This window comes from Oncorhynchus mykiss, chromosome 4, assembly GCF_013265735.2.
Source record: "Oncorhynchus mykiss isolate Arlee chromosome 4, USDA_OmykA_1.1, whole genome shotgun sequence".
NCBI classification, from domain to species: Eukaryota; Metazoa; Chordata; class Actinopteri; order Salmoniformes; family Salmonidae; genus Oncorhynchus; species Oncorhynchus mykiss.
In genome coordinates, this window is record NC_048568.1 from 41,086,213 (window position 1) to 41,110,348 (window position 24,136).

The following is a 24,136-nucleotide window of genomic DNA, read 5'->3' on the forward strand; positions in this document are numbered from 1 at the left end:
CGCCTCTCTCTAGAGCTGCCCGCAGTAGTGACTCTCTCTAGAGCTGCCCGCAGTAGTGCCTCTCTCTAGAGCTGCCCGCAGTAGTGCCTCTCTCTAGAGCTGCCCGCAGTAGTGCCTCTCTCTAGAGCTGCCTGCAGTAGTGACTCTCTCTAGAGCTGCCTGCAGTAGTGCCTCTCTCTAGAGCTGCCTGCAGTAGTGCCTCTCTCTAGAGCTGCCTGCAGTAGTGCCTCTCTCTAGAGCTGCCTGCAGTAGTGCCTCTCTCTAGAGCTGCCTGCAGTAGTGACTCTCTCTAGAGCTGCCTGCAGTAGTGACTCTCTCTAGAGCTGCCTGCAGTAGTGCCTCTCTCTAGAGCTGCCCGCAGTAGTGCCTCTCTCTAGAGCTGCCCGTAGTAGTGCCTCTCTCTAGAGCTGCCCGCAGTAGTGACTCTCTCTAGAGCTGCCCGCAGTAGTGCTTCTCTCTAGAGCTGCCCACAGTAGTGCCTCTCTAGAGCTGCCCGCAGTAGAGCTGCCCGCAGTAGTGCCTCTCTCTAGAGCTGCCCGCAGTAGTGCTTCTCTCTAGAGCTGCCCGCAGTAGTGCCTCTCTAGAGCTGCCCGCAGTAGAGCTGCCTGCAGTACAGCCTCTCTCTAGAGCTGCCTGCAGTAGTGACTCTCTCTAGAGCTGCCTGCAGTAGTGACTCTCTCTAGAGCTGCCTGCAGTAGTGACTCTCTCTAGAGCTGCCTGCAGTAGTGACTCTCTAGAGCTGCCTGCAGTAGTGACTCTCTAGAGCTGCCTGCAGTAGTGACTCTCTAGAGCTGCCTGCAGTAGTGACTCTCTCTAGAGCTGCCCGCAGTAGTGACTCTCTCTAGAGCTGCCCGCAGTAAAGACTCTCTCTAGAGCTGCCTGCAGTAGTGACTCTCTCTAGAGCTGCCTGCAGTAGTGACTCTCTCTAGAGCTGCCTGCAGTAGTGACTCTCTCTAGAGCTGCCTGCAGTAGTGACTCCAGAGTGGGCTCCCGAGTGGCGCAGCGGTCTAAGGCACTGCATCTCAGTGCTAGAGGCGTCACTACAGACCCTCGTTCGAATCCAAGCTGTATCACAACCGGCCATGATTTTCCCATAGGGCGGAGCACAATTGGCCCAGTGTTGGCCGTCATTGTAAATAATAATTTTTTCTTAACTGACTTGCCTAGTTAAGGCTAAATAATACTAAATAGAGCTGCCTGCAGTACTGATTAGAGCTGCCTGCAGTACTTACTAGAGCTGCCTGCAGTACTGACTCTAGAGCTGCCTGCAGTACTGACTCTAGAGCTGCCTGCAGTACTGACTCTAGAGCTGCCTGCAGTACTGACTCTAGAGCTGCCTGCAGTACTGACTCTAGAGCTGCCTGCAGTACTGACTCTAGAGCTGCCTGCAGTACTGACTCTAGAGCTGCCTGCAGTACTGACTCTAGAGCTGCCTGCAGTACTGACTCTAGAGCTGCCTGCAGTACTGACTCTAGAGCTGCCTGCAGTACTGACTCTAGAGCTGCCTGCAGTACTGACTCTAGAGCTGCCTGCAGTACTGACTCTAGAGCTGCCTGCAGTACTGACTCTAGAGCTGCCTGCAGTACTGACTCTAGAGCTGCCTGCAGTACTGACTCTAGAGCTGCCTGCAGTACTGACTCTAGAGCTGCCTGCAGTACTGACTAGAGCTGCCTGCAGTACTGACTCTAGAGCTGCCTGCAGTACTGACTAGAGCTGCCTACAGTACTGACTAGAGCTGCCTGCAGTACTGACTAGAGCTGCCTGCAGTACTGACTAGAGCTGCCTGCAGTACTGACTAGAGCTGCCTGCAGTACTGACTAGAGCTGCCTACAGTACTGACTAGAGCTGCCTGCAGTACTGACTCTAGAGCTGCCTGCAGTACTGACTAGAGCTGCCTGCAGTACTGACTAGAGCTGCCTACAGTACTGACTAGAGCTGCCTGCAGTACTGACTAGAGCTGCCTGCAGTACTGACTAGAGCTGCCTACAGTACTGACTCTAGAGCTGCCTGCAGTACTGACTAGAGCTGCCTACAGTAATGACTAGAGCTGCCTGCAGTACTGACTCTAGAGCTGCCTGCAGTACTGACTAGAGCTGCCTGCAGTACTGACTAGAGCTGCCTACAGTACTGACTAGAGCTGCCTACAGTAATGACTAGAGCTGCCTGCAGTACTGACTAGAGCTGCCTACAGTAATGACTAGAGCTGCCTGCAGTACTGACTCTAGAGCTGCCTGCAGTACTGACTAGAGCTGCCTGCAGTACTGACTAGAGCTGCCTACAGTACTGACTCTAGAGCTGCCTGCAGTACTGACTAGAGCTGCCTGCAGTACTGACTAGAGCTGCCTGCAGTACTGACTAGAGCTGCCTGCAGTACTGACTAGAGCTGCCTACAGTACTGACTAGAGCTGCCTGCAGTACTGACTCTAGAGCTGCCTGCAGTACTGACTAGAGCTGCCTGCAGTACTGACTAGAGCTGCCTACAGTACTGACTCTAGAGCTGCCTGCAGTACTGACTAGAGCTGCCTGCAGTACTGACTAGAGCAGTCTACAGTACTGACTCTAGAGCTGCCTACAGTAATGACTCAGTGGGCCTTTCTAAATTGGATGTTTTGCACAGAATGATCATTATTAGGCAAATAATAATAATAATAATAATAATAATAATAATAATAAGGGCCTCAAAGAAAATAATGGTCTGGTGGGTTAGAAATGCCTGGTCCCAGTCCGCCCCTGCCAGAACCATACGGTTTATTTACAGAATGCCCATTCACAACTACACTAGAGGATATATATTCTATATATATATATTATATTCTATATATATATATATTCTCTCAGATTATCATAATTGATCATATTCACTTAGACTGCAGCATAATCCAGATTGTATGTTTCTGAATTTGTCAATCTGGATTATGGCGGTGCGGTCCGCATTTATTTCAGTCAAATTAGCAAAAGGAGAGGAAAGTCATGTTACGAAAAAAATAAATAATACAAATTGAGGCAAATATGGGCTGGTAAAGTTTGCCATTGCTAATGAGATCGTACTGTGAAACAGAGGGGTGACCATTGTTGGCTCAGTTGTTTTGGCTTGCATGCCATACCCATAGGGCATCTTTGTACAGAAAACAAAACCCTAAGGAACATGGCACTTGCTTCAGTTAGCAAGTTGATAGTGTAGTGAATTGACCTTTACTATAATCTTGATATTTAGTTTGTTTTACACGTAAGGGACGCTGTGTCGTCATTAAAACAGCACAACATATATATATATATATATATATATATATATATATATATATATATATATATATACACATATATATATATATATATATATATATATATATATATATATATATATATATATATATATATATATATATATATATATATATATATATATATATATATATATATATATATATATATATATATATATATATATATATACTGTCAATTCAGTATTGGATTTGTTGGAAGAAACAGTGAATGCAAACTTTTCCTTAACTTCAAAAGTTTAGGAGTTTACGAGAATGCAACGTGAAAGTTTAAATATAATTAAATATGAGAAAGTGATACTGTGTGTGTGGTTTGATTTGAGCACTGAAAACTCATTTAATTTCATCTTACCCAACCCCCCCCCCCCCCCCCCAGACACACACATACATTGAGGCAAAGGGTCAGCCACAGTGCAGCCTCCCTGTAGCGGTTTGAGAGCCAAGTGCCTTGCTCAAGGGCACAATGGCAGCCAGTGGCGAAGAGGCCAGCAGCCCTACGGTTGTCAGTTCAGCTCCCACTTCATCGCCTGGCTCAGGGCTTGAACCAAGAACCTTCCGGCTACTGTTCTACCACTCAAACTTTGGCTATATACCTCTTGTAAACGCAGTAGGACCTCACAGACACAAACACATTTGGAATGAAGGTTGTTTGAAATATTGAAATGATTGAAACTTTGAAATATATTTCTCAAAAAAATAAATAAAAAAACAACATTTTTTTTGTTGTTGTTGGTTTTGTATCTTTTGAGGTTGTACTGTATGTGGTCGCCATGACAACAGACATCACAGAAGACTCTCCCATGGCGTAGCCCACACGACCACACACATGAGACTCTCCTGGTTGTTTTGTGTGTGAAACGTTTATTGTTTCTTCCGTTTATTTAATAAAATAAGCAACAGTGCTAACATACAGGAAGACATTACAGTATAAAATGAGAAGCGAAGCTCAAGATAAACTGGTGCATGAATTTTACCATCGAAAGGAGGAAGGAAAAAAAACAACTAAAAAAAAAAATACTCAAATTGAAGATCAAGAATTATTATAATTTTTTTGTTTTTGTTTTTTTAAACGCAAGATAAATCTATTCTGTATTCTAATAATGGAATAAACAACTATGGATCTCCTAAAAGTCAACAGGTAGAATGTGTAGTCTTCATGACTTTGTTTTTTTGAGAAACGGGGTAAGCATATTCACAGTCTGCAGACCTAGAGGAAGGAAGAAAACTGATTGAAAAATATGCGACAAAGATAAAAAATTTAAAAAAAAGGGGAAATCTATCATTTCCATCCAATGAACTTTTCACTTAAATGATCTTACAAGAACATGATATATCTTCCTTTGACAAAGATAATAGACATCTGGTCAACGGATTTAACAGTGCATTTCTGTTCACCCAACAGAGTAGTTACATTGGTGCTTTCACACAGAACCGGGTTTCCCCCCCCCCCCCCCCCCCAAATTATATTCAGCCATGGGCTGGTTTATCTTTGAGCAGATGGTCAACAGATAGAGTATGAGGAAAAGCAGAATTATTTTAAACCTTGATTACATTGGGATACGATCACATACAATGCCTTCAGAAAGTATTCATACCCCTTGACCTTATCCACATAAAAACAGTCGTTGTGTCACCGGTCTTCACACATTACCCCATAATGTCAAAGTGGAATTATGTTTGTAGAATTTTATTTAACTAATTCATTAAATATGAAAAGCTGAAATGTCTTGAGTCAATAAGTATTGAACCCCCTTTTGTTATGGCCTAAATAAGTTCAGGAGTAAACTGCTTAACAAGTCATATAATAAGTTGCATGTACTCGCTCTGTGTGCAATAATAGTGTTTAATATAATTTTTTGAATGACTACCTCATCTCTGTACCCCACACAAACAGGTAAGTTCCCCTCAGTCGAGCAGTGAATTTCAAACATTCAACCACAAAGACCAGGTAGGTTTTCCAATGGCTCGCAGAGAAGGGCACCTATTGGTAGATGGGTAAAAAATAAAATCAGACATTGAATATCCCTTTGAGCATAGTATAGATATTAATTACACTTTGGGTGCTTTATCAATATACCCAGTCACTACAAAACTACAGGCGTACTTCCTAACTCAGTTGCCGGAGAGGAAGGAAACCACTCAGGGATTTCACCATGAGGCCAATGGTAACTTTAAAAAGGATACTTCTGGGGTTTTGCAATGAGGTCCTTTTCTACTTCCCCAGAGTCAGATGAACTAGTGGGTACCATTTGTAGGTCTCTGTGTCCAGTATGAAGGAAATTAGAGGTCGTTTTGTGAGCCAATGCTAACTAGCGTTAGCACAATGACTGGAAATCTGGACTTTCACTCATTCTGCTAACGCTAGTTAGCATTGGCTCACAAAACTACCTCTAATTTCCTTCATACTGGACACAGAGACCTACAAATGGTCTCCACAAGTAGATAGAGGGCCTCCTTGCCAAAATCCCGAAGTATCCCTCTCAAAATATTTAATGGCTGTGACAGGACAAAACTGAGGACGGATCAACAACATTTTATAGTTATTCCACAATACTAAACTAAGTGAAAAGAAGAAACCTGTACAGAATAAAAATCCTCCAAAACATCCATCCTGTTTGCAATAAAGCACTAAAGCAAAACTGCAATTTTTTTACTTAATGTCCTGATTACAAAGCGTTATGTTTGGGGCATATCCAACACATCACTGAGTACCACTACTCATATTTTCAAGGATGATGGTGGCAGCATCATGTTATGGGTATGCTTGTCATCAGCAAGGACTAGGGAGTAAAGCTAAACACAGGCAACAAATCCTAGAGGAAAACCTGGTTCAGTATGCTTTCCAACAGACAATATCCATGCTAGAGCTATCGCTTACAAGGAACAGGACACAGACATGTACGCAAGCAACAAGCGCACTACAACCTCTTGACTAGATATAAAAAAAAAACAATATAGAAGAAAGGAGGAATCCTATTACACTGGCTCAGATGCTCGTCGTTTGTGGCAGGGCTTGTAGACAATAACCGATTACAAAGGGAAACCCAGCCGTGAGATGCCCAGCGATGTAGAACTACCAAAATGAGCTCAATGCCTTTTATGCTTGCTTTGAGGAATATAACATTGTGCCTTGAAGTCCATGTTCTTCTGAATGACTCTGATCTCGTTCCCCGTAGCCGATGTAAACAATAACAAGGCTGCCGGGACAGACCGAATACCAGGGCACTCCACTGAACCCCTTCCCTCTACAACTGGATCCTGGACTTCCTGACGGGCCGGCCCAAGGTAGTGAGGCTAGGCAACAACACATCTGCCATGCTCTCAAAGCATGCTCAAACCAGCTGGCAAGTGTCTTGACGGACATTTTCAATCTCTCCTTGTCCCAGTCTGTAATCCCAACATGTTTCAAACTGACCACCATTGTCCCTGTTCCCAAGAGCTCCAAGGTAACCTGCCTAAATGACTACCAGCACTTACATCTGTAATTATGAAGTGCGTTGAAAGGCTGGTCATGACACACAACACAATCATCCCAGACACCCTAGAGCCACTCCAAATCGCATACACCCCCCCCCCCCCCCAACAGATCCACAGATGACGCAATCTCAATTGCAATTCACACTGGCCTCTCCCACCTGGACAAGAGGGGAATGAACTATGTGAGAATGCTGTTCATAGCCTACAGCTCAGCATTCAACATCATAGTCCCCTCCAAGCTCATCACCAAGCCTGGGACACTGGGACTGAACCTCTCCTTCTACAACTGGATCCTGGACTTCCTGACGGGACGGCCGAAGGTGGTGAGGCTAGGCAACAACACATCTGCCACGCAAAAATACACACACTCACTAGACTATATATACACACTGTGCATATATATATATATATATGTACTTACTTACTTACATTAGATATTTTCCGCGTTTTATTTAATATATTTGCACGTTTTGTTTTCACTTTGTCATTATGGGGAATTGTGTGTTGATACGGCGAGTTTTTTTTTGTAATCCATTTTGAATTCAGGCTGTAACGACAATGTGGAATAAATCAAGAGGTATGAATACATTCTGGCCCTGTTTGCCTCTACTTATGCTTGGAAACAGATTTCCTCAATTTAAAAATGATTTGAGCTGATTTGCTGGTTATTTTATTATCTTATGTCCCCCCCCCCAAAAACTAAATCACACACATGCACTACATGGCCAAAAGTATGTGGACACCCGCGTGTCGAACATAATATTAAAATGGAGTTGGTTCCCCCTTTGCTGGTATAACGGCCTCCACTCTTCTGGGAAGGTTTTCCACTAAATATTGTAACATTGTTGCGGGGACTTGTTTCCAGTCAGCCATGAGAGCATTAGTGAGGTCGGGCAATGATGTTGGGCGATTAGGCCTGGCTTTGCAGTCGGCGTTCCAATTCATCCCAAAGGTGTTCGATGGGGTTGAGGTCAGGGCTCTGTGCAGGCCAGTCAAGTTCTTCCACACCGATCTCAACAAACCATTTCTGTACGGACCTCGCTGTTAGTGTATTTTTTTAATTTTTTTTTAACCTTTATTCAACTGGGCAAGTTAGTTAAGAACAAATTCTTATTTACAATGACGGCCTACCCCCCCCCCCCCCCCCCGGCCAAACCCTAACCTGGACGACGCTGGGCCAATTGTGCACCGCCCTATAAGACTCCCAATCACGGCCGGTTGTGATAGCCTGGAAAGAAACCAGGATCTGTAGTGACGCCTCGAGCACTGAGATGCAGTGTGTTAGACCGCTGAACCAGGATCTATAGTGACGCCTCGAGCACTGAGATGCAGTGTCTTAGACCGCTGAACCAGGATCTATAGCGACGCCTCGAGCACTGAGATGCAGTGTGTTAGACCGCTGAACCAGGATCTGTAGTGACGCCTCGAGCACTGAGATGCAGTGTCTTAGACCGCTGAACCAGGATCTATAGTGACGCCTCGAGCACTGAGATGCAGTGTGTTAGACCGCTGAACCAGGGTCTGTAGTGACGCCTCGAGCACTGAGATGCAGTGTCTTAGACCGCTGAACCAGGATCTGTAGTGACGCCTCGAGCACTGAGATGCAGTGTGTTAGACCGCTAAAACCAGGGTCTGTAGTGACGCCTCGAGCACTGAGATGCAGTGTGTTAGACCGCTGAACCAGGGTCTGTAGTGACGCCTCGAGCACTGAGATGCAGTGTCTTAGACCGCTGAACCAGGATCTATAGTGACGCCTTGAGCACTGAGATGCAGTGTCTTAGACCGCTGAACCAGGATCTGTAGTGACGCCTCGAGCACTGAGATGCAGTGTCTTAGACCGCTGAACCAGGATCTGTAGTGACGCCTCGAGCACTGAGATGCAGTGTCTTAGACCGCTGAACCAGGATCTGTAGTGACGCCTCGAGCACTGAGATGCAGTGTGTTAGACCGCTGAACCAGGATCTATAGTGACGCCTCGAGCACTGAGATGCAGTGTCTTAGACCGCTGAACCAGGATCTGTAGTGACGCCTCGAGCACTGAGATGCAGTGTCTTAGACCGCTGAACCAGGATCTGTAGTGACGCCTCGAGCACTGAGATGCAGTGTCTTAGACCGCTGAACCAGGATCTATAGTGACGCCTCGAGCACTGAGATGCAGTGTCTTAGACCGCTGAACCAGGATCTGTAGTGACGCCTCGAGCACTGAGATGCAGTGTCTTAGACCGCTGAACCAGGATCTGTAGTGACGCCTCGAGCACTGAGATGCAGTGTCTTAGACCGCTGAACCAGGATCTATAGTGACGCCTCGAGCACTGAGATGCAGTGTCTTAGACCGCTGAACCAGGATCTGTAGTGACGCCTCGAGCACTGAGATGCAGTGTCTTAGACCGCTGAACCAGGATCTGTAGTGACGCCTCGAGCACTGAGATGCAGTGTGTTAGACCGCTGAACCAGGATCTATAGTGACGCCTCGAGCACTGAGATGCAGTGTCTTAGACCGCTGAACCAGGATCTGTAGTGACGCCTCGAGCACTGAGATGCAGTGTCTTAGACCGCTGAACCAGGATCTATAGTGACGCCTCGAGTACTGAGATGCAGTGTCTTAGACCACTGAGCCAGGATCTGTAGTGACGCCTCGAGCACTGAGATGCAGTGTCTTAGACCGCTGAACCAGGATCTGTAGTGACGCCTCGAGCACTGAGATGCAGTGTCTTAGACCGCTGAACCAGGATCTGTAGTGACGCCTCGAGCACTGAGATGCAGTGTGTTAGACCGCTGAACCAGGATCTGTAGTGACGCCTCGAGCACTGAGATGCAGTGTCTTAGACCGCTGAACCAGGATCTGTAGTGACGCCTCGAGCACTGAGATGCAGTGTGTTAGACCGCTGAACCAGGATCTGTAGTGACGCCTCGAGCACTGAGATGCAGTGTCTTAGACCGCTGAACCAGGATCTGTAGTGACGCCTCGAGCACTGAGATGCAGTGTGTTAGACCGCTGAACCAGGATCTATAGTGACGCCTCGAGCACTGAGATGCAGTGTCTTAGACCGCTGAACCAGGGTCTGTAGTGACGCCTCGAGCACTGAGATGCAGTGTCTTAGACCGCTGAACCAGGATCTGTAGTGACGCCTCGAGCACTGAGATGCAGTGTGTTAGACCGCTGAACCAGGATCTATAGTGACGCCTCGAGCACTGAGATGCAGTGTCTTAGACCGCTGAACCAGGGTCTGTAGTGACGCCTCGAGCACTGAGATGCAGTGTCTTAGACTGCTGAGCAACTCGGGAGCCTGAAATGCTGTAGCGATTTCCCTTTACTGGAATTAAGGGTTCCAGCCCAAACCAATGAAAAACAGCCCCAGACCATTATTCCTTCTTCACCAAACTATACAGTTGGCACTATGCATTTGGGGCAGGTAAGGTTCTCCTGACATCCGTCAAACCCAGATTTGTCCATCGGACTGCCAGATGGTGAAGTGTGATTCATCACTCCAGAGAGCGCGTTTCCACTGATCCAGAGTCCAATAACGGCGAGCTTTACACCACTCCAGCCGACGCTTGGCATTGCACATGGTGATCTTCGGCTTGTGTGCAGCTGCTCGGCCACGGAAACCCATTTCATGAAGCTCCCGATGAACAGTTCTGATGCGGATGTTGCTTCCAGGGGCAGTTTGGAACTTGGTAGTGAGTGTTGCAACCGAGGACAGACGATTTTTATGCGCTTCAGCACTCGGCGGTGCCGTTCGGTGAGCTTGTTGTAGCCTCCCACTTCACAATAACAGAGCAGAAAATTTGACGAACTGGCTTGTTGGAAAGTTGGCATCCTATGTCGGTGCCACGTTGAAAGTCACCGAGCTCTTCAGTATGGTCCAGTCTACGGACAATGTTTGTCTATGGAGATTGCATGGCTGTGCGCTCGATTTTGTACACTTTTTTGTAGCAACGGGTGTGGCTGATATAGCCGTATACACTAATTTGAAGTGGTGTCCACATACTTTTGGCCATGTAGTGTGTATGAGAGATATGATGGGCAAAGCTGTCATCAAGGGAAAGGGTGGATACTTTGAAGAATCTCAAATATATTTTCATTTGTTTAACACTTTTTTGGTTACTACATGATTCCATAAGTGTTATTTCATAGTGTTGATGTCTTCACTATTATTCTACAATGTAGACATTAGTACAAATAAAGGAAAACCCTGGAATGAGTAGGTGTTCTAAAACTTTTCAATATATATATATATATATATATATATATATATATATATATATATATATATATATATATATATATATATATATATATATATATATATATATATATAAACATAAACTTGGGGCCCGCCTATTGGGGAACTAACCAGGATATAAAACATGTGTTTTGTAACCTCCAAATAACTACCGTTTTTAATAAATAACGACCGGTATAACCACTAGCCCTCTCTCCTAACTGTAATAAACAAAGACAAACGATCACACAAATGCCACTCCAAAAACACAAAGAAACATGGCAATACTCCATCAAATTAGATTATGAACAGAATGTAATGTACATACCTATAAACCAGGAAGCAGGGGGTGAGGGCAGTGATCTTCTGTTTTTAGAAATACTTAGTGCGGTTGAGAGCTCTCTGAGCTATCTGTCCGCTCTGGTCTGTGATTTTCTCCCAGTCTGTTTGACCCACCACAAAGCCGATATCACGCTTGCGCTCCGCATCCTTCTGCTCTTCGAGGTCAGCCCAGCGAACCTAGACGACAGGAAGGACAACATCCAGCGGGGTCACGAGCAGGAAATGGGTCACGAGCAGGAAATGGGTCAGGATTGCAATTGAACTATTCCAGTAATTTTGCAAAACAGTATTTAGGGAGCACATCAAACCACATTCTCGCCAATAGATAATCCTGTTTTTTGTGATGAAATGATCTGCCTTAAAATACAGAGATTGACTTGTCACAAACGATAAAATGTTACTGTCCGCAAACCATATTACATGGTCAGTCATTGTAAATAAGAATAGACTTGCATGGACAAATAAAGGTTAACAACAACAACAAAAAAGCATGAATAATATTAGACAGGATGTGGAGGTTTTGGGTCTGTTAAACAGGAAACGGGTACGACGGGATATAATAGTGTATACCACTTTACCCTCTTCTTGCCGGGTTCAGAGTGGCGCGTGGCGTAGTCGTCTGGCAGCTGAAGAAAGTCATCCATCCCTGCCACGTCGTCTCCCTCCCTCTTCCTCTTCCCCCCCATCACCAAGCCGTCCAGCTTGTCTGTAAGGAGAAGAGCGCTCGCCACGTCACCTCACGACTCAGCAAAAAAAAAAAAAAAAAAAAAAAAAAAAGCTTGCTACCATGATCACCGTGACGATGCCCGACACTGCTCAGATTCTGTATAACGCCATTATCTTCCTGCATCTATAAATATTTTTAATGCTTGTAAGAAACTTTCCATGTTTTCCAGATGTATTACCAAAGATCCCCTCTCAGTCAAAGAGTTGTCTCCTCTCATTTTGATTTTGAAGCAAACTGTGTGTGGTATAAAAAGCACTAATGTGTTCCTTTATAGAACATCTTTTTTTTTTTTTTTTTGTAAATATAAGTGAGGATGTTATTTATTTGAAAACGTACTATTTTGATCTGTGTGTGTTCTGATCAGATCGTTTTGTATTCAGCATTTATGCACATTTGTCTATAATAAGGAGGAGGCTGGAAACAGTTCAGACCACAGGTGTCAAACTCATTCCATGGAGGGCCGAGTGTCTCTCCTTGGGGACCCCCAACCGTTACATGTCTTTGATCCATTCCAGAGCTAGCACACCTGATTCAACTTGCCAACTAGTTATCAAGACATTGACTTCTTAAATGATCTCTTATTATTTGACCCTGCTGGTCATCTATGAACATTTGAACATCTTGGCCATGTTCTGTTATAATCTCCACCCGGCACAGCCAGAAGAGGACTGGCCACCCCTCAGAGCCTGGTTCCTCTCTAGGTTTCTTCCTCGGTTCCTGCCTTTCTAGGGAGTTTTTCCTAGCTACCGTGTTTCTACATCTGCATTGCTTGCTGTTTGGTGTTTTAGGCTGGGTTTCTGTACAGCACTTTGTGACATCAGCTGATGTAAGAAGGGCTTTATAAATAACTTTGATTGATTAAATCAAGTGAGCTAGTTAAGGGCAACAACAACATTGTCAAAGTCTGGGAGTCCCGGAGAAGTTTGAAAACGACTGGTTAAAAGGATAACACTGTGGAAAAAAGGGAACATCTACTGGAAGCTGTAGTTGTTAGTGAACATCATGTACAGTGCCTTCGGGAAAGTATTCAGACCCCTTGACTTTTTCCACATTTTGTTACGTTACAGCCTTATTCTAAAATTGATTAAATAAAACAATTTCCTCAGCAATCTACACACAATACCCCATAGTGACATCACAATACCCCATAGTGACATCACAATACCCCATAATGACATCACAATACCCCATAATGACATCACAATACCCCATAATGACATCACAATACCCCATAATGACATCACAATACCCCATAATGACATCACAATACCCCATAATGACATCACAATAACCCATAGTGACATCACAATAACCCATAGTGACATCACAATACCCCATAGTGACATCACAATACCCCATAGTGACATCACAATACCCCATAGTGACATCACAATACCCCATAATGACATCACAATACCCCATAATGACAAAGCAAAAACAGGTTTTTATACATTTTTGCAAATGTACTAAAAACAAAAAGCAGAAATACCTTATTTACGTAAGTATTCAGACCCTTTGCTTTGAGACTCGAAATTGAGCTCAGGTGCATCCTGTTTCCATTGATCATCCTTGTGATGGTTCTACAACTTGTTTGGAGTCCATCTGTGGTAAATTAAATTGGATTGGAAAGCCACATACCTGTCTAAAGGTTCCCCAGTTGACAGTTAAAGTCAGAGAAAAGACTAAGCAATTAGGTCGAAGGAATTGTCCGTAGAGCTCAGAGACAGGATTGTGTCGAGGCACAGATCTGGGGAAGGGTACCAAAACATTTCTGCAGCATTGAAGGTCCCCAAGAACACAGTGTCCTCCATCATTCTTAAATGGAAGAAGTTTGGAACCACCAAGACTTTCTAGAACTTTCCACCATGCCGAACTGAGCAATCGGGAGAGAAGGGCCTTGGTCAGGGAGGTGACCAAGAACCTGATTGTCTCTGACAGAGCTCTAGAGTTACTCTGTGGAGATGAGAGAACCTTCCAGAAGGACAACCATCTCCACAGCACTCCACTAATCAGGCCTTGACGGTAGAGTGGCCAGACGGAAGCCACTCCTCAGTAAAAGGCACATGACAGCCCGCTTGGAGATTGCCACCTAAAGACTCTCAGACCATGAGAAACAAGATTCTCTGGTCTGATGAAACCAAGATTGAGCTCTTTGGCCTGAATGCCAAGCGTCACATCTGGAGGAAACCTGGCACCAACCCTACGGTGAAGCATGGTGGTGGCAGCATTATGCTGTGGGGATGTTTTTCAGCAGCAGGGACTGAGAGACTAGTCAGGCTCAAGGCAAAGATGAACAGAGCAAAGCACAGCGAGATGTTTGATGAAAAGCGCTCTGCAGCAGGTTAGGACCTCAGACTGGGGCGAAGTTTCACCTTCCAACAGGACAACAAACCTAAGCACACAGCCAAGACCACGCAGGAGTGGCTTCTGGACAAGTCTCTGAATGCCCTTGAGTGGCCCAGCCAAAAATCCGACTTGAAACCGATCGAACATCTCTGCAGAGACCTGAAAATAGCTGTGCAACGACACTCCCCATCCAACCTGACAGAGCTTGAGAGGAGAATGGGAGAAATTCCACAAATACCGTCATGACAAACTTGTAGCGTCAAACCCAAGAAGACTCGAGGCTGTAATCACTGCCAAAGGTGCTTCAACAAAGTACTGAGTAAAGGGTCTGAATACTTATGTAAATATCATATTTCAGTTTATAATTGTCTTTAAATAAATTAGGAAAAATGTCTAAAAACCCATCTTTGCTTTGCCATTATGGGGTATTTATGATGAGGGGAAAAAAAACAATTTGATACATTTTAGAATAAGGCTGTAACGTAACAAAATGTGGAAAAGGTCAAGAGGTCTGAATACTTTCCCGAAGGCGCTGTACATGGAATCAAAGACGTTTTTGAAATCATTCCATTCACCACATAGTTGTTAGTAAATATCATGTACATTAGTAAGATCAGAAAACAAAGGGAATACCTACCGAGTTTCGCATCAGAAGTGTCCATCTCCCATTTGCTTTGTGGAATGTAACCCTAAATTATACAGAGAAGAGACCGCAAGGGTTAGGCCTCTGAGCGGCAAGGAGCTAGGGGTCAGGTGGAGGATATGAATGAATGAATATGTGAGTGTGTGAGTGAGAGAGAGTGAGAGAGAGTGAGAGAGTGAGAGAGAGAGAGTGAGAGAGAGAGAGAGAGAGAGAGAGAGAGAGAGAGAGAGAGAGAGAGAGCGAGCGAGCAGAGAGAGCGAGCAGAGAGAGAGAGCAGAGAGATGGTTTCGGTGACGGAAAGAAGGCGTTGAAATAGTTACGTTAATCAAACAATATCAGTACAAATCAGGAGAATCGTAAGAATGCCACAACATTCTTTTAAGACGTTGGCATGCCAACATGTCAGATGTCATTATGACACCCCGTGTTGAGAAGATTTGCCTTTGGTGTTAGCCATGATCAAAGCATTTTGAGACACTTCAGAAAACAGCTAGTTGATAGACAAGCTAGCCTACTACAAGTGCACAACTAGATTTGATCAACACTTTCTTTGTGTTAATCGTGGTTCAACACCAAGTCAAAACAGATTATACAGCCTAGTTACTGAAGAAGAAGTTAGACCATTAGTTAAACCCCCCCCAACACAACACTGATGTGCACAAGTTGGACATTAAATCGTCTTTGATTCTGCAGTATTTGGTAAATAAATTAAGAACGTGAAATACAAGTATTCTGGGTCAAAACTTGAAATCAGGATAGTTGTTATACCTCTCAAACCGTATGCTTCCAACACAGGAAACTGTAGTGGATATAGCCATTTCCTTAAAAACAGGAAGCTGTAGTAGATATAGCCATTTCCTTAATAACAGGAAGCAGTAGTGGATATAGCCATTTCCTTAATAACAGGAATCTTGAGCCCACAATAATAAATGTAAATGTACTAAATAAATACATTAATCGTTTGTTTACATTTGTCGTTAAATCACGTCGGTCGTCCTGTATCTAGGTCGGCCGTCGTCCCTTATCTAGGTCGGCCGTCGTCCCTTATCTAGGTCGGCCGTCGTCCCTTATCTAGGTCGGCCGTCGTCCCTTATCTAGGTCGGCCGTCGTCCCTTATCTAGGTCGGCCGTCGTCCCTTATCTAGGTCGGCCGTCGTCCCTTATCTAGGTCGGCCGTCGTCCCTTATCTAGGTTGGCCGTCGTCCCTTATCTAGGTCGGCCGTCGTCCCTTATCTAGGTCGGCCGTCGTCCCTTACCTAGGTCGGTCGTCCTGTATCTAGGTCGTCCTTTACCTAGGTCGGTCGTCCTGTATCTAGGTCGGTCGTCCTGTACCTAGGTCGGTCGTCCTGTACCTAGGTCGGTCGTCCTGTACCTAGGTCGGTCGTCCTGTACCTAGGTCGGTCGTCCTGTACCTAGGTCGGTCGTCCTGTACCTAGGTCGGTCGTCCTGTACCTAGGTCGGTCGTCCTGTACCTAGGTCGGTCGTCCTGTATCCAGGCCGTCCTGTATCCAGGCCGTCCTGTATCTAGGCCGTCCTGTATCTAGGTCGTCCTGTATCCAGGCCGTCCTGTATCTAGGCCGTCCTGTATCTAGGCCGTCCTCTATCTAGGTCGTCCTTTACCTAGGTCGTCCTTTACCTAGGTCGATCCTTTACCTAGGTCGTCCTGTATCTAGGTCGTCCTGTATCTAGGTCGTCCTGTATCTAGGTCGTCCTGTATCTAGGTCGTCCTGTATCTAGGTAGTCCTGTATCTAGGTAGTCCTGTATCTAGGTCGTCCTGTACCTAGGTCGTCCTGTATCTAGGTCGTCCTGTACCTAGGTCGTCCTGTATCTAGGTCGTCCTGTATCTAGGTCGTCCTGTATCTAGGTCGTCCTGTATCTAGGTCGTCCTGTATCTAGGTAGTCATTTACAAAAAGTTGGAAAGCTAAAAAAAAAAGTGACTGGCCTTTTTATGTGCTACTTTTTTCTCCTTCAACATGTTGGCACTTGCAAAAACACTTTGGAATAGAGCCTCAGATACGACTCCATATATTTTACATTTACAATTTAGTAGACTCTCTTATCCAGAGCCACTACAGTAGTGAGTCATTTAGCAGACTCTCTTATCCAGAGCCACTACAGTAGTGAGTCATTTAGAAGACTCTCTTATCCAGAGCCACTACAGTAGTGAGTCATTTAACAGACTCTCTTATCCAGAGCCACTACAGTAGTGAGTCATTTAACAGACTCTCTTATCCAGAGCCACTACAGTAGTGAGTCATTTAGCAGACTCTCTTATCCAGAGCCACTACAGTAGTGAGTCATTTAGCATACTCTCTTATCCAGAGCCACTACAGTAGTGAGTCATTTAGCAGACTCTCTTATCCAGAGCCACTACAGTAGTGAGTCATTTAGCATACTCTCTTATCCAGAGCCACTACAGTAGTGAGTCATTTAGCAGACTCTCTTATCCAGAGCCACTACAGTAGTGAGTCATTTAACAGACTCTCTTATCCAGAGCCACTACAGTAGTGAGTCATTTAGCAGACTCTCTTATCCAGAGCCACTACAGTAGTGAGTCATTTAACAGACTCTCTTATCCAGAGCCACTACAGTAGTGAGTCATTTAGAAGACTCTCTTATCCAGAGCCACTACAGTAGTGAGTCATTTAACAGACTCTCTTATCCAGAGCCACTACAGTAGTGAGTCATTTAACAGACTCTCTTATCCAGAGCCACTACAGTAGTGAGTCATTTAACAGACTTTCTTATCCAGAGCCACTACAGTAGTGAGTCATTTAACAGACTCTCTTATCCAGAGCCACTACAGTAGTGAGTGGATACATTTTCATACTGGTCCCCCGTGGGAATCGAACCCACAACCCTGGCGTTGGAAGCATCATGCTCTACCAACCGAGACACATTAGCTTTTTGTTGTTAGGAACAAGGTAACCTCGCCCCTAGGCTAACTGCTATGGCATACAGACAGAGGGAGACGACTGGTGGACGAGGTTAGAGACTCAGAGATTGTTGTCCGTCAGAGCACCTCTCGGCATGCCATGGTCATTTTGTCAGCACTAAATGGGCTGGGCAAATAACTGATTTTGAATTTCTAAAAATATTTGAATCATTAATAAAGTAGCATTTATGAAGCGGTATCAGAGGCTCGTTCAAAACAGTAGACAGCTAATGGAGGAGAGAGTCTGGATACGAGGTTACCTTGTTCCTGAAAGCAGACCGTTAATTGAGACCTTCCAGCAGGGTTGCGGTAAATACTATTTCAATTTCAGCCAATTCAGGTAGAACACTGACAATTCAAATTCTTCAATTCAGGTAGAACACTGACAATTCCAATTCTTCAATTCAGGTAGAACACTGACAATTCCAATTCTTCAATTCAGGTAGAACACTGACAATTCCAATTCTTCAATTCAGGTAGAACACTGACAATTCCAATTCTTCAATTCAGGTAGAACACTGACAATTCCAATTCTTCAATTCAGGAAGAACACTGACAATTACAATTCTTCAATTCAGGTAGAACACTGACAATTCCAATTCTTCAATTCAGGTAGAACACTGACAATTCCAATTCTTCAATTCAGGTAGAACACTGACAATTCCAATTCTTCAATTCAGGTAGAACACTGACAATTCCAATTCTTCAATTCAGGTAGAACACTGACAATTCCAATTCTTCAATTCAGGAAGAACACTGACAATTACAATTCTTCAATTCAGGTAGAACACTGACAATTCCAATTCTTCAATTCAGGTAGAACACTGACAATTACACTTCTTCAATTCAGGTAGAACACTGACAATTACAATTCTTCAATTCAGGAAGAACACTGACAATTCCAATTCTTCAATTCCAGCCAATTCAGGTAGAACACTGACAATTCCAATTCTCCAATGCTTTTCATTGAGGAAAATTTGGAATTTGGTTTACTTTCTGAATTGAAATGGAATTGACCCAAAACCCTGTGACACCATATTTCCTAATGTCCAATCCCACTCAACTTCTGAGTGAGATGTGTTTCCTGGTGTACTGTAGCTTCTCTCTGTGCTTCAGTAAACATGATCCTAACATCATTTTCTTACCATTTCTAATAAATGGATCTATCATCTAATGAATTGTGTTAATAATAATAGTTCTGGAAGGACCTTCCCTGGGTGTTTGAGGTGGGATTCTGGTAGCAGTAGAGATAAGTAGAGATTCATTCAATTATAAAGTTTGTGGTCTGATGTCTTGGTTGAATCTTTACGATGCACAATTCAGTCATCATGCACGGTTTTAATGAAAAGTTCTTAGGTAAAAAAAGTAAAAAAGTAAAAAAGTGAAAAGTAAATAAAATGATCATAACATTGACATGTTGGCAGTGAGGAAGGCTATGTCATTATGTTATAGGTATTATTCCAGGGTCATAGAGGAGCATTACATTGTACCAGGCATGTAAATATAGGCAGTTGCATAGTGCTTATTGTAAAAGACTATAGTTGTACCACACGGTCATCTGTAATGTAAAACTATCATATATATATAAACTGAACAAAAATATAAAGGCAACAATTTCAAAGATTTTCTTTACAAAATATATATATATATATATATATATATTTTGTTTTATAAGTGTGCCGCACACAGCTTGTTTCAGCCGAATATCAGGCAGCAGGAGCGTTCAGCTCTCAACTGATTGTCGCATGGAGCAGCTCACAGAACAATGACATCGGTAGCCAGTAGGGTAGGAAAGATGTTTTAGCTTATGATATCTACAAGTAAATGCTAACTAAGGCACCAACGGGTTTGCAAACCTGTTATTGAAAAGGTTTGGTTTGATGTCTTGGTTGATTTTTTTGTGGGGGGGCAGGGGGGCAAAATTTGAGGATACCCACTTATCCAGGCACTGCAAGACCACTTGCTTATTGTTCATGTCGTCTTCGGCGTGCTTATTAATGCACAAGTACCTCTTTCCCCACTCCCCTCAATTTTTTTATATTAAGTCATACAAAAGTGTTACATTGTGTGAAGTTTAAAATGCATTCTGTTATTACTAAATGTTTAATGTGATATATATTAAAAATATGTATATTTTACACCCCAAAACAACATTTGATTAATAAATCATTAAAAAAAATCAGTAGTCTTCCTCAAATGAAGTGGAAGACGTAATCTTTGCGAGATGGAGGGAATCGGATTTCATTGGTCCTCAACTCACGCGGCTCAAGTCATTTCATTCGGGGTAAGTGGAGTTAGCCTGCCCAGGAGCAGGTTAGTTCTGAAAGATTTGTCAAAAATAGAAATTTGGCTTAATTTAAAAAAAAAAAGGTGACCCACTTTTGTATGACCGGTTATACGGAGTTGGCCAAAGATAACCTCGCTAACTCCTCAAACCTGCTTCGTAGGACACCCCTCTGACGTGGTTTAACCATTGTTGTGCACTTAGAACATTTAAATGTTGTCGATAGAAAAAGAAAAATGTGATTTTGGGAGTAAAAACCTGAAAAGAACCAAAGGAAAACAATTTTTTCCCCCCACACAGGTCACCATTCCTTCACCGGGCGAGCCGTTTGGGAAATGTTTGGAAAATATGTTTTTATACTTCCTTAGGTACCGCTAGAAAATATATATATATATATTTTTGTTGCTAAATACATGAGAAAAACACAATATATATGGTGCTGTTTGTAGAAATGACAAATTGTTATTATAATCATGACTGTGGAAGTATCAAGTCATATCTGTTAATTACATTGAAAATCACCACAATAACTATACCCATGGATCTGAGATGGAAAATGTGTGATCAACACATCCTAACTGTAAACAGTTACGCTGGTACTTACCATCTAGTAAGGAACTAACGCCACGGCAACACAAACATATTTTGTTTTACTCACGTAGAGTTTGATTACAGAAGAAATACAGAACTAATAGGCTAATAGGCTTACATAGTTAACAATCATTTAAAAAATATATATATATTATAGAATATTTCATATTACTTACGTCTACCATCCTAAAAAGCATCCACATTACCAAGGCATTACCAAGACATTACCAAGGCATTACCAAGACGCTACAAAGGCATTACCAAGGCATTACCAAGGCATTACCAAGGCATTACCAAGACATTACCAAGACATTACCAAGACATTACCAAGACAAAATGAATGCTTTCTCCATGTATTTATATGTAATCTTTTTTACATTTATTTTTTACCCCTTTTTCTCCCCAATTTCGTGGTATCCAATTGTTTAGTAGCTACTATCTTGTCTCATCGCTACAACTCCCGTACGGGTTCGGGAGAGACGAAGGTTGAAAGTCATGCGTCCTCCGATACACAACCCAACCAAGCCGCACTGCTTCTTAACACAGCGCGCATCCAACCCGGAAGCCATTCGCACCAATGTGTCGGAGGAAACACCGTGCACCTGGCAACCTTGGTTAGCGTGGAGGCCCGCCACAGGAGTCGCTGGTGGGCAATGAGACAAGGATTTCCCCTACCGGCCAAACCCTCCCTAACCCGGACGACGCTAGGCCAATTGTGCGTCGCCCCACGGACCTCCCGGTCGCGGCCGGTTACGACAGAGCCTGGGCGCGAACCCAGGGACTGATGGCACAGCTGGCGCTGCAGTACAGCGCCCTTAACCAATGCTCCACCCGGGAGGCGTAATCTTTTTAAAAATATTTTATGTATATGTATGTATGTGGGAAATGCCACTTCATCTGTATCCTTGTGCTGTATTGAACATGTAGGACAATGAAGGGACAACAGGAAAGGCCCGAGTCAGAAGGATTGTGGGTTGGATTCTCTGAACAAAACGTGTTGTGGTCAACTAACCACTGAACCACTAGACCCACACACTACTTCCTCGAGGTCAACTAAACCACTAGACCCAACACACTACTTCCTCAATTTTGATCACGTTGCCAAATCTCACGATCTTCCTCATTCTGGTACGCTTGTATTTTATATCCCTGTATAGGAAGTTTGACTTGGGTTTATAACTTCATGAAGTTCTCATTAATATTATGAGATATTTTGGATCAATTTGATTAATCTCAGCACAACGGAGGACAGTTTCGACCAAAAACACAAGACCAAATTAAAAACAGCAGGTCTAATGCAGCTGTTTAAAAAAAACAATAATCTCAATATCAAATCACTTCTGGGTAGCAAAAAAACCCAACAAAAAAACCAAATATAGCTTCTTAGCAAAGAGCAATTTCTCTAGCAAGAATTTGGCTAAGACTGTCGGAGGGATCTGGGTGGGGAGGGAAACAGGCTACAATTTACAGCTCTTACACAAAAAAAATACAATATCATTTTCACAAACTCAGTATTATTCCAAACTCATAGTGTGGTAATATATATATAAAAACACAGGAAAATTACATTTTTGACTGCACTGGGACTTTAAGTAAAAAATAAATATACTGCTGTAGATGCAATACTGGCCTTTTGTCAGCAAGTCACTCACTGTACCTTCAAGCAACCTAGCATTTCTGCTCACTGCCATGACACCATATCAACATGTACCAACCCTGTTCCTGGAGAACTACCGTCCTAGCGCACCTGGCATACGGGGCGGCAGGGTAGCCTAGTGGTTAGAGCGTTGGACTAGTAACCGGAAGGTTGCGAGTTCAAACCCCCGAGCTGACAAGGTAAAAATCTGTCGTTCTGCCCCTGAACAGGCAGTTAGCCCACTGTTCCTAGGCCGTCATTGAAAATAAGAATTTGTTCTTAATTAACTGACTTAACAGCTTGCTGTTAAATAAAGGTAAAATAAAAAATACCAGATTCTAATAATTAGCTGGTTGATAAATATGTGAAAACCTACAGGAGGGTAGGCTCTCCAGGAACAGGGTTGGAGAGTCCTGCTCTAGTGGATATCTTTAAGGACTGGGTCCTACCTTAACAGATATAAAGGCTTGCTGACTGGATCCTACCTTAATAACAGATATAAAGGCTTGCTGACTGGGTCCTACCTTAATAACAGATATAAAGGCTAGCTGACTGGGTCCTACCTTAATAACAGATATAAAGGCTAGCTGACTGGGTCCTACCTTAACAGATATAAAGGTTTGCTGACTGGATCCTACCTTAATAACAGATATAAAGGCTAGCTGACTGGATCCTACCTTAATAACAGATACCTTAATAACAGATATAAAGGCTAACAGATATAAAGGCTAGCTGACTGGGTCCTACCTTAATAACAGATAAAGGCTAGCTGACTGGGTCCTACCTTAATACCTTAATAACAGATATAAAGGCTGGGTCCTACCTTAACAGATATAAAGGTTTGCTGACTGGATCCTACCTTAATAACAGATATAAATGCTAGCTGACTGGATCCTACCTTAATAACAGATATAAAGGCTTGCTGACTGGATCCTACCTTAATAACAGATATAAAGGCTTGCTGACTGGATCCTACCTTAATAACAGATATAAAGGCTAGCTGACTGGGTCCTACCTTAATAACAGATATAAAGGCTAGCTGACTGGGTCCTACCTTAATAACAGATATAAAGGCTAGCTGACTGGGTCCTACCTTAATAACAGATATAAAGGCTAGCTGACTGGGTCCTACCTTAATAACAGATATAAAGGCTAGCTGACTGGGTCCTACCTTAATAACAGATATAAAGGCTAGCTGACTGGGTCCTACCTTAATAACAGATATAAAGGCTAGCTGACTGGGTCCTACCTTAATAACAGATATAAAGGCTAGCTGACTGGGTCCTACCTTAATAACAGATATAAAGGCTAGCTGACTGGGTCCTACCTTAATAACAGATATAAAGGCTAGCTGACTGGGTCCTACCTTAATAACAGATATAAAGGCTAGCTGACTGGGTCCTACCTTAATACCAGATATAAAGGCTTGCTGACTGGGTCCTACCTTAATAACAGATATAAAGGCTAGCTGACTGGGTCCTACCTTAATAACAGATATAAAAGGCCAGCTAACTGGGTCCTACCTTAATAACATACATAAAGGCTAGCTGACTGGGTCCTACCTTAATAACAGATAAAGGCTTGCCGACTGGGTCCTACCTTAATAACAGATATAAAGGCTAGCTGACTGGGTCCTACCTTAATAAC

At 43.5% G+C, this 24,136-nt stretch overlaps 1 protein-coding gene across 1 annotated transcript in view; it reads right to left on the reverse strand.

Moving 5' to 3' along the window:
• Nucleotides 1–4,122: 4,122 nt before the first annotated feature.
• Nucleotides 4,123–24,136, reverse strand: part of LOC110522635 (YLP motif-containing protein 1) — a 63,836-nt gene continuing 43,822 nt past the window's right edge. The window contains exons 21-24 of the mRNA XM_036976343.1: nt 15,037–15,088; nt 11,905–12,032; nt 11,313–11,503; nt 4,123–4,488 (exon numbers count right to left, since the gene is read on the reverse strand). Of these exons, the coding sequence (XP_036832238.1) occupies nt 11,357–11,503; nt 11,905–12,032; nt 15,037–15,088 (327 nt within the window). The 3' untranslated portion in view covers nt 4,123–4,488; nt 11,313–11,356. The remainder of the gene's footprint in view (nt 4,489–11,312; nt 11,504–11,904; nt 12,033–15,036; nt 15,089–24,136) is intronic.